Source organism: Molossus molossus, unplaced genomic scaffold, assembly GCF_014108415.1.
Source record: "Molossus molossus isolate mMolMol1 unplaced genomic scaffold, mMolMol1.p scaffold_m16_p_18, whole genome shotgun sequence".
In the NCBI taxonomy this organism is placed as follows: Eukaryota; Metazoa; Chordata; class Mammalia; order Chiroptera; family Molossidae; genus Molossus; species Molossus molossus.
The window spans coordinates 49,532,895-49,544,877 of record NW_023425353.1 but is presented as its reverse complement, the minus strand read 5'-3'; the positions used below and the strand labels follow the sequence as shown (position 1 = coordinate 49,544,877).

General features: G+C 38.2%; 1 protein-coding gene across 1 annotated transcript in view; it reads right to left on the bottom strand.

Annotated features, from left to right (window-relative positions):
• Positions 1 to 3,160: 3,160 nt before the first annotated feature.
• Positions 3,161 to 11,983, bottom strand: part of ZCWPW2 (zinc finger CW-type and PWWP domain containing 2) — an 80,304-nt gene continuing 71,481 nt past the window's right edge. Inside the window, exons 8-9 of the mRNA XM_036266096.1 lie at positions 6,507 to 6,631; positions 3,161 to 3,337 (exon numbers count right to left, since the gene is read on the bottom strand). Of these exons, the coding sequence (XP_036121989.1) occupies positions 3,176 to 3,337; positions 6,507 to 6,631 (287 nt within the window). The 3' untranslated portion in view covers positions 3,161 to 3,175. The remainder of the gene's footprint in view (positions 3,338 to 6,506; positions 6,632 to 11,983) is intronic.

The following is an 11,983-nucleotide window of genomic DNA, read 5'->3' as shown; positions in this document are numbered from 1 at the left end:
GCAACAAGTACACAGCCTGCCTCCAATAAAGAGCGCGCTAAGCCTCTTTACCACTGGAAATCCCTGCATGAATGCAGCTTCTAGCATGGGGCAAATGGACCAACACTTCCTGGAATATAGGGTAACAGAGCTGGATTAGATGCTTAACTCTCCAGGGCCTGCTGATCTAACAGGGGACACAGCTTCTAATGGACCCAGACCTTCCATAAGTTCATGGAGACTATAGACAGACAGGCTTGGCCCAACTCATTCCAAAGAGGGTCAGTCAGCTACTCCTCAAACCCAAGTGCCTGGGCAGAAGGCCGACAGGTTGCCTTATCCCTCACATACCAAACTTGGTATAACCAGAGCACTTCGAATTTAACCTCCCTTGGTGGGTGGATGCAATTTCCCTATGATGTTTTTCTTGGACCTAGAAAGACATCCTAGATGTAAATTGTAAGGTATTGCCCACCTCTAGGCCTGACCTAGAAGTCAGCTAATCACACACAGTCCTTGGTCTCAGCCCCCCAGAAGCAGGTGTGTCACCTCAGGATCTGCTCAAAGGAGCACACTAGTTCAATGAGCATAAAAGAGGCATGGCAGGGGCAATCGGAAGAGAAATACTCTGGGCCAAAAATAATCGGAGTCATAACTTGCATAGTTTCCCATGTGTCCTCCACTTTCTAGAGGGAAAAAACCACACACACACACAAACAAAAACCCTCGGCTCGGAGAAGTTGACTAACTCCCTCAGATGTCCCCACTAGCAGATGGCAGACCAGGACCTGGAGGCAGGCATTCTGTTTCCACAGCCCTACTGCTATGCCCCGTCTCGGCTCCATGGCCTGACTCGCAATGCTGGACATTTACCAGCAAGGAGGGTTTGCCAGCCAGGCAGGATTCTCAGCCCTGACTGCTCCTTCATCCCTTTCCCTGGGTACGTGCTATCTGGAAATTTGAAAGCCTGTATTCTCACATGGATAGAGGTTCCCCAGCCTCTTCTTAGAAGGAGGCTACAGTTTCCTCTGAAGACAGAATGAACCCAAATATTTATTCTCAGAACTTTGAGCTGCTCAAGTATAGTCTTCAGTGGAAACTCCAGACTTCTACAACTCAGAACATGGCAGAGATGAATTCAACCTGGATATTCCAGTATCTGATCTATAGATGATATCGGACTCCGATGACCACTGGCTGTTCCATCAAGAGGAATTAGTTGCAAGTGATCTAACTGATCTACTAGATGAGGGTTTATATCAAATACTTGGATTGTTGATAGTCTTCTAAATACAATTGTAGTCATTTTTACAGTTGATTCTAAGCAGTAACAAAAAGTGGGACTAATTACTTCTGGAGACCTCTTTTAGGCTGTACATATAAAATCATGCTACCAAGACAAAGAGGGAGAGTTTTCTAAAATGCTGTGGAGTAACCCTGGCTGGTTTGGCTCAGTGGTAGAGTGTTGGCCCGCAGACCAATGAGTTGTGGGTTCGATTCCGGCCCTGGTCAGGATTGTGCAGGAGGCAACCGGTTGATGTGTCTCTCTCTTTTTCTCTCTCTATCTCCCTCCCACTCTATCTGCAGATAAATAGAAAAATATCCTCAGGTGAGGATTAAAAAAAATAAAAATACAATAAAATGCTGTTGAGTACATTCAGTGGGAATAAAAAAGTAAGTCTTCATCTTCACTGTTTTATACCACGTAGAATTTAAAGATAGGTGTTGAGAGTCCATTCTAGTCACTCCCATTTTGAGAGGGGTATCAAGGTGCAGGCTTTGTCAAAGTATGAGTAGCTTGGAATCTCTGAAGTCACAGTTTGGCCCAATCTTGACATTTGTTCTACATTTCTAATCTGCATGTATTGTAAATGATAGAAACTTGGAATCGTTCTTGACTTCTCCTACTGTCTCATCCCTATATCCAATCTCTAAAGCCTAATAATTCATTGGTGTTAATTTAGCCTGAATCTATCCAATTCTCTCCATCACAGCACGACCATACTTCAGGCTCTCATAACTTCGTAACTGAAATCCCAAAGTAGTCTCCTAACTGTTTCCCTTACTCTAGGGTTACTTCCTCTTACTCCATCCACCCTGCTGCTCATGAGATCTTCCTAAACTATAAAAGGGATTCCCATGTTCAAAACCCTTCCCTTGGTCCCTTCAGTTACAGGCCCGTACACACAGCCCTCCTCACCTGCTGTAGCTTACCTTCTCACCGTCTCACATCACTCCAGCTAATTCAGCTAACAGTAGGTCCCAGGTGCTCTCTTGCTTTTTCTTCTCTCCTCAAGCTTTGGTTTTTGTTTTGATGTGCTAGGAATGCTGCTTTCCTTACCCCTACCCCCAGGAAGAGAGACAAGCATAGAGAAGGGGAGCCAGAGCTGGAACTAGAGATGGATGTGCACACAATGTGATGTGCACAGAACATGATCTAGACAAACACCCGCTAAGGCGACCACTGGGGAACGGGGCTTCAGATGAGATGCTCAGAGTGGTACTGCACAGTGTACTTTGTACTTTTCTACAGATTTGTTTTATAGTGAATATGTTTAACTTATCTGTCTATATTTTTAATTACATTTGGCCATACGCATCTCCAGATTTACTGATTCTGTGGAAAAGAGTCCAAGATTCTGATCTTCCAAAGACCCCCCCAACAGACTGTTAGTCTGTCACATTTGGGCACTGTGGTTGAAATAATTACTTCCAATATAATAAGGCAATTGCCATTTTTGCTTTTTAACAAAAGCTCCAACTCTATTATATAACCAATTTTATATTTCCTTTTATTTTGTAGTAGCTAAATTCCACTACAAATATACATTCACTAAACATAGTAGATTTGAATTATCTGTAAAATAAACTTGTCAGCCATTTAAACAGCTACGTTTGAATAAAGGGCTTAAATAATCATTGTAACGCATGTATTGTGCAGTAAGTTCCATAAACCACATTAAAATTAGGGCAAACAAGTAAAAAATCCACACACATCAGGGTTTCTTACATTCTAAATTTTTAACACTAACTTAGATATCACTTGATTGGATCTCAAAACAATGTATATTCTCGAAATATAAAGTAGAAAGTCTATACAAATATCAACTTTGGTATAATATATACCTATTTCACTAAACATTTTACATTTTTGACTTTCTTATCATAATTAACTTTTGAAAATCTATATAATGCCCTAAAATTCAGACATCAAAGCATCTATTTCTTTAAACTTGTTAGTTATATTTTCAATACATTCGCCAGCTTTTAATTTTATCCCATCAATTACAAGATAGTCCTCTTCACAGTGGCTTTCAAACAGAATGTTTGCAGAAGCTTCAGGGCGCCATTTAGACAACTGTAAAATAACCATATAATTCATCAGAACTACATACATGTACTTGAAGACTGGGCTCAATTATTTGAACAAAACATAAAGTAGTCCATGACTCCTCAAAGTACAGCAGTTACACAAAGTTTTCTGTTATGGTGGTGGTCAAATACTGATTCCCATGAATAGTATAATGTACAGTAAATGTGTTAGTATAAAAATAACTTGTTTAGGTCCTGTCCCCCCAACACTATACACTTTTAGTTTTAATTTTATGCTTTGGAAAAATGTGATCATTTTAATTCTGTGAGTTTTCCATATTTATTTTTTAAAATATTATTATAGGGAATACAACTTAAAACTGTTTTAGCCCACTTTCTGTGGTCATCTTCTCATAAGCATTTATTTGCATTGCTCACAAAGATAGTTTTCTCGAGCTCAGTTAGACAGCTCACTGGTAAAACAATGCAAAATACATACACTTAGGAGATTAATAACTTTAAGGTTCATTAGAAATAACTTCTCATAACATTCAAGAAAAAAATGTAGATTAGAAAAGTATTGTTGTATATCAAAAAATGTATTGTAATTCAAGTAATTATTAGGTAAACTGTTCTATCTGTAAATGGATTATCTAATTTGAGAATTATTCAGATGGATTTTATAAAAATCTGAAATTAATTCCCTCCTGCTGCTTGCCAAGTCAAGGCATGCCAACTAGTGTTAATATTAGCTAAAGAAGAACATAATTAGGAAGGTGACTCTACTGAGGAAAATAATCTCATAAAGTATTTCAATGACAAACAGAAATGAATTCTGATTATCCATGTGTATGCTTTTTTTCATGTTTCTACTCTCATCCATTAGTATAAGTGCTTGAGAGAAATCAACTTGAAAACTCATATGCAAAGTGAATGATGAAAACATCATCAAATTTACAACTTTGGAAATAGCTTAAACAATATCTGCTTAGGGTATGAACATGCCCTTGGTTCTTTTCTGGTGTATTAGCTTATAAGAGGCCACTTTTTCCGAAAAACAAAACACAGCTCCCGTTTCAAGTGAAGTTACCTGTGGAAGCAATATTAATTTTTCCTACTAACTGAAAGAAAGAAAGGAAGGAAGGGAGGGAGGAAATCCCTGAGGTGATCACTTCTTTACTTTTAAACTGGAAATTACTCCTCTAGCTTTGATAGTTGGTTTCATTGCTATTCCCCTCACTTAAAAGTGAACAAGGCCCTAATATCCTGAGCCTGGTGTGAATGCCAGACTTAGAAAGCTCAGTGTGGAGAGCGGCTTAGAAACCAGTCAGCAGGAGGCACTCACCTGCCTGCCAGCAAGTTAAAACTGTTAATTTTTACAATTCCTAAATGCCTTTTGAAAGCATATATTACAAGAATCTAAAACAAAAAGCAAGCTCTTGGCTGGTGAGGTATTAAAACTATGTATTTTACCTTAAGAAATAAAGATCAGAAGTAATTTTCTGTTTTATCAAGTTACTACTTATAATGGCAAAACAGAAGCCAATTCTGCAACTCTGAAAGCTCCAGGGCCTCGCTGTGAAACCGACCTGGCTGTGTGACTGAAAAGACGAACTGCAAGGCTGAAAACACTGCGCAGAACCACATGGGCTCAAACAGACGCACATTTGCTAGGAAAGAAAAATTTGTATGGTAATTATATATATGTCACCATCTATAGATCTTGTTCTATAAAAGATGAGATAGAAAACAAGTTTTTTGAAAAAAGGAACTCTAAATGGAAGAATGACATTTTCAACCCTTGCAAATTCAGGTTCAAGTTGCTATCACTGGTGCTGATTAAGGAAAATATCATGCTTTTCAACTCAGCAAGAGTTTTTAACATTAATTTTAAGTAATTTCTTTTAACACATTAATCTCCTTGAACTATAAATTCTATATATTTCCTTGATTTTTAACTCAATAAAGGAGGTGTTTAGGAATCTTCTTTATTCTTGTTGAAGTTCTGCATAAAATCATGCAGTTGGGCAGCCTGCCAAAGTGTGTAAACAACTTTGTCCATTTACAAACATACCTTTTTCTTTTTGTGTCTTTTTTTGGGGTGGGGCAGGGGACTTTGAGTTAGTTGCTCAAAGTGAGAATGCGGGGAAAAAGATAAAGTAAGGAAATCTCTGCACTTATTCTCTCTAGTGCCTGCCAGTGCCATTTCTCAGCTAAATAACAGCTGACCTTAGGTGTCACCTACCATGCAGAACACTTTGGTTTGCCCTATTTAACCCTCAAAACAATCCTCTGAGGCACACGATAAGCAACTTTGCCATATCACACAAGTCCTCAGTGGCAGGACCAGGATTGCGACACAGGCATTACATTCCAGAGCCAGTGCTGCTAACCACTGTGCTCTCTTGACACCAGAACCACTATATGAATTCTAAATGAATGAATGAAACCATGAGGATACATGACTCCTCGCTGCCATTTTTCTTAACCACTCAGGGAACAGCTGTACTGCTTTGCGGAAGTGGCTGCCTTATGACTATTTTCTCACACCTGCCACATTGCTGCTGTGTATTAATGACCCGGGCATGTACCCTCATTTTATTTGCAAATATACAGAGCTAATGTGCTGAACAGTGTGTTAACCAATTTAAATTTCTGTTGTCATATATAAGTACTAAATAAAGTTAAGAAAACATGGCCTTTCTCGGCCCACCACAGTTGGCCAAAAGAAAAAAAAAAACAAGAACAAATCTAGATATAAATGGTGAAACGTTTTACAAGTAAGATTCGACCCAGTACTTCAATAATGAGTTTACTAATGAGTTTGTCCCTGCAGAAGGTATCCCTACGCATGAAACGGATAGGACAGATTTCCCCAGAGCGGCTCTGACTGGCCCCTCCTGACTGGAGAGCCTGGGGCGGGCAGTGGGCAGGCGGCCTCTGCAGCCTTCCCTGCAGCCCGCCCCTTCCCTCTTCCTTCATTCTCAAAGATCTGAAACAAAAAGAGCTCCACTGCTGAGACACAATCTTTTTTTCAAAGATGGATAGATCTCCTCTGATTTCTCAACAGGCTACGAGCTTATTATTCAGCTCATGATAGTCAAGGGCTCAACTTTGAGAAGTGAAAAAAGTTCTCCATGTATTTAAACTACATCCAGGAACAATTTCTGACATGTAAAGCATCTGAAGTTGTTATTTATAACTGTCAATGTTACCTTTGCTCCTGTATTTATTTCCTCTCCATGCTCCTCTCCGGACTCATCGGATGTTGCAGTGGGTTCTAGAGTTTGCTGTAGCATTTGCTCCAGTTCTTTAAGTAAAACTTCTGTCTCCGAGACAACTAAGGAAACATCGTTAATATAGTAAAAATTCCTAATCTTAATTCAACCTAATTCATAATCTTAGCCACCCCAAAAGAGTTAAACTTCCAAATGTTACAAGATAAAAAATAAATATTTTATATAAATTTCACATATGGCCTCTGCTTGATACATAATTACTCTGGATTTCCAGGTGAATATTTTACAATTATTCCTTGAAAAATGTAGGTGACATTCTTGCTATGTGTAGACCATAAAGTACCCCAAAACAACAAAAGCTCACTAAAATTTTGCATGTTTTTTTAAATCAGGAGCCAAGGGCACCAAACTAAATTAGGTTATTTATAGACCAAGGGTCAGCAAACTATTCCTGAGAAGGGCCCAAGAGTGTATTGCTGGTTTTGTGGGCCAGATTTACGTCACAACTACTCAATCTGCTGTTGTAGTGCAAACCATAGACATGTACATAAGCAAATAAGAGGGGCCATGTTCCAATAAAACTTTATTTACAAAAACAGGCAGCAAGTGGTAGGGCTGTGGGCCACAGTTTGCCAATCTCTGCAATAAACTATTAAAACCACTGTTTAAAAGGGAAGCTATATGCCCTGACCAGTTTAGCTCAGCAGTTAAGAATGTCAGCCTGCAGATCAAAGGGTCATGGGTTTGATTCCTGGTCAAGGGCACGTACCTGGGTTGCAGGTTCAATCCCTAGCCCTGGTCTGGGTTGTGCAGGAGTCAACCAATTGATGTGTTTCTCCCACATCAAGGTTTCTGTCTCTCTTCCTCCCTCCCTCCCTATCTATCTAAAATCAATGGAAGAATAGCCTTGGGTGAGGATTAACAAAAGAAATAAAAATAAAAGGGAACCATGTGATTAAGTGGCTAGACACAGGCTAGTCTATTACTAATCTAAATATCAATACATCTTAATTGCCTAATCTGATATTTAAAAAAAAGAAACAACACTTAAAAGTGGTGTGTATGTGTGTGTGCGTGCGTGCTACTATGACAGAAATATATAAGTAGGCAAAAAACCTAAGTAATTCCTGAATTTGCTGAGATAAAATAATATCTCCATCAAAGAAATAAAAACTATGATAACTCTATGGACTCAACTACTGATTAACAATATGCAACTGAATTTCTAATTTAACTAAAACATTTTCATTTGATGTAGAGTCTTGCTGAGGCAAAGATCAAGGAAAGGATGCCATATGTGGCCTGCTGTCCTGCACAACAGACAGATGGAGCATCTGAGAAGTCCTTCCAAAGGCAACATGTTTTGAAGAGAAAGGCCATGAATACACATCTAGTCGCCTTCCATTCTGGTTACAGAAATCTGACATACCAACTCCTATTATCTACACTTCATTGGCAGGTCACCAAAAATCACACTACGTAGTACAGCTGAAAGTTCATGGAACGTGAAAATAGACCAGCAAGATACATACCTTAGAGCTAAAATATTACCACCAAATACAGAAGCAAGGTATTCTCATCAATAACATTAATTTTTAATGTAGTTGTTGAATACATTTAAATTTTTTCTGATTAATAATGTTTAGGAAGAGTGAGATATATATATCCATATAAGATTTTTTAAATTTTTTATTCTCACCTGTGGACATTTTCCATTTTTTGTTCAGATAGAGCGGGAGGGAGGGAGGGAGGGAGGGAGAGAGAGAGAGAGAGAGAGAGAGAGAGAGAGGGAGAGAAACATTGACGTGAAAGGAACACATCGAGTGGCTGCCTCCCACACAACCCAATCAGGGCCGGGGACAAACTGCAACCGAGGTACATGCCCTTAGCGGGAACCGTACCCAGGTCTCTCTGGACCGCAGGCCAACACTCTAACAGCTGAGCCAAACCATATGAGATCTATACACACACACACACACACACACACACACACACACACACACAGTACTTGTAAACTAAGCATGTTATAAGGTAAAAAACAGAAGTTATGTGAAAAACTGTATGCATACTTTATTATCATCTTTGTTGATAATTTTCTCTTACCTATTAGAAATAAAATGTAAAATTCTGCTAAAATATTGTTTATTAAATTATGGTGTTAAATAAGGTCATGGAAGGTTATTAAATAGAAAGTTTTCCTTCCCTGGTTCTCCCTGCAAAACCAATTTTTATTTTATATTTTTCACATTATAATTTATTCATTCCTTTTATTTAAAAAAAAAAATGAATAAGGGAGTGGGAGAGAAACATCAATGTGATACTGAACACTGATCGACTGCCTCCTGCATGCTCCCTACCAGTGATTGGGCCCACAACATGGGCATGTGTCCTGACCAGAAATCAAACCCACAACCTTTCTGTGCACAGGACAATGCCCAACCAACTAAGCCACACTGGTCAGGGCACATTACAATTTGCCTACAATATTTTTCTGTTAATATTTATTGCTCTCCCTAATTAGATTTCTGTTCAATCAATAAATATTTATTCTGTGCCAGGGACTCAAGAGAATAGTTCTAGACCAAGAAGGCCAGGGACTCAAGAGAATAGTTCTAGACCAAGAAGGCTTCCTGGCCCTCATGTCTTCCTAATCAACCTTAGGCTTTCTCTATAGAAAATTTTCAAAACAGTTTGAAAGCATCTTTCTGATAAGCTATTCCACACTTTAGAACCAGTTCCTATGTTCAAAAAACAAAACAAGCAAAAACTGCAATTGACATGTTGGTTGTATCCACACAGATCAATGTTCTATGGACACAGCTAAAGCCTAAGAATATAGAGTATAAACTATTACATTCTAGAATCATAGCATTAAAAACTTGGCAAGCATACGAATCACCTAGCCCTGGCTGACATGGCTCAGTTGGTTGGGCGTCTTCCCGTGCACCAAAAGGTTGTTGGTTAGATTCTGGTCAGGGCATATGCCCTGCCTGGTTGTGGGCTCGATCCCCACTTGGGGGTGTACAGGAAGCAGCCTATTGATGTTGTGCTTTCACATCAATGTTTCTCTTTCTCCCACTTCCTTCCTCTCTCTCTAAAAATCAATAAAAATCTTTTTAAAAACAGATTAAGAGAAAAAGCATATCAAGTTACAACAACAACAAAAAAATCACCTGGGAAGTTAATCTAAAAATATGAATGCAACCCTATGTCCAGAATTTTCTAGAGAAATGTAGTTTTATTGAAGTAATTTTGTTAATGAGATTAGCCTCTCTGTATGACCAATTTATCACTTAGTAACCTGTTACTAAAAGACAACTTTACTTGTGGTTACTTCACGCTGGTCCTCCGCTCCAGCCCACTCACAGGTGTTGTGTTTTCCTACTTTACATTCTAAGTCTATAAGCTATTGACACTGACATTTAATGCACGGTTGAGAAGACGGATTTTGAACTATGATGTAGGGGAAAATGGCACAAAAACATCTTTATACTTTTAAAGCTATGCTAAAAGACAATCAATTTATGATAATGAATGTCACTCCTGAATGGCATTGTAGGCTCTCTGTGTTCAAGTGGTCTGGAAAAATATGTACACTGCTTTTTGAACAAAGGTAGATAAAGTAATGGATGACTTCATAAATCAACCAGGGTTCATAACACTACCTTGACGGATGTCAAATCCTACTTCCAGAGCAGCAGGAGTTTTACTTTTCTAAATAGGTATTCCTATATTGTGAACTGATGGAGTTCAAAAATAATTCTCAAGAAATAGCAGTTACAGTAATCTACAAACTAGGTTATCAAAATTGGTCAATCATATCTTCCGAAGAACGAGACAGAATGAATGCCTTTGCTGATCGCATGGCCAATCATCTTCTATCAATATGATTATCCTGTGATTTCCCTGACTTCTTTGAATTTGTTGTTCAGAGTAAAGTGAGAGCATTACATCTGCTCCATCACTCAGAGAATGTGAAAAAACCAACAACAAAATATCTCATACTGGAGTCCATACCTGGCTTTTAAAATGAAGTGTTTTAAAAAAATCAAATTATTTTTCCATTCCTGATAAGAAATGCTGGCTGTCTCAATAAATCAGTCAGTATTTTAAAAGCATGTATATTTATGGAGTTGTCTTTAATCTCTACTTCTCTATTAAATGTTTACAGAAGCTGTTTCCTTCCTTATACAAAAAGGCTACTGGTTGTGTTACCCCTAAGATGGCATTAAAACTCAGCATCTTAAATAAATTTGCAGGGCCATTTCAATATGGAAGTTTTGAAGGTATTCTTATAGAGGTAGAGGGGGAGGAGGAGAAAAAAGTACTTGCTTTTGTTTTGTTTTTAAATGACCACCAACACTCCTCTGTGTGCTTAAATGTAGAGATGAGTAAAAAACGAGCTGAAATGTAATGGAGAAGAGAGTGTCATTCCTGGAGACACAAACGGAAATAGGAAGCACAAGGCTTTGTAAAAGGGCATGAAGGCCAACCACACCTTTCAGCCAGGAGGTTCAAGTATCCCCAAACCAAGAAGCAAGATTTGTCTTGAGTAGCAAGATATCACCTTTCTCCTCGTCACCCCTTCTACCTCCCAGAGCCAGGCTTCCTCTAGGACTCGCCCCCGATCCAGACCTTTCCTATGTTAACCAGGCCACTGCTCCCATGCTTCCATGTCCCCGGAGACTTGGTGAATACACCATTTGCTAATTTCATAATGAATGCTAACAGATTAGTTTGTCCTGGGTCATATGTCAATATTTTATTTAATCAAAATTGTATAGACTGTCTACTTGCCCAAAAGAAATGAGCCATTTACTAAAGAAAATAGTGATACAATTTTTTAAGAAATGACAAAAACTCATGGATGAAAAGAAATAAAAATCAATTCATTAAAAGGGATACGAAGGGAAATATTTACATTTTAAAATGCTTAGACCAACTACCAGGGCTGTGCCCGCAAAAAAAGAAAAAAGAAAAAAGTTGGCTTTAAGTTTCCTGGTACTCAAAGCAATAAAAAAATAAATAAATAAATAGCTGCACACTTTGATTCATTTTAAGAAATAATGTGACCTTAGAAAAGTCATATAACCTCTCACGTGCCTCAGTTTTCCCATCAATAAAATGGGACATATAGTATCTACTTTATCTTCCTCATACAGATCTTGTAAGGATTAAATAAACTAATATATGAAATACTTAAAACAGTAAGGATGCAGAGAAACTGTTGTAAGTATTGGTTTTCATTGTTGTTATCGCTATCATTATTTCATCATCATAGATTAATTTTCTTGTCCCTAAACAATAGAAAAAATTTAGTTATAGGGACAATACAAGTACAGGGCAGGGCAAAAGTAGGTTTGCAGTTGTAAGTACATGAAACACAGAGTTTTTCTGTATTATTATTTATTAATTATTGTATTATTTTCCATATGAACAACTGCAAACCCACT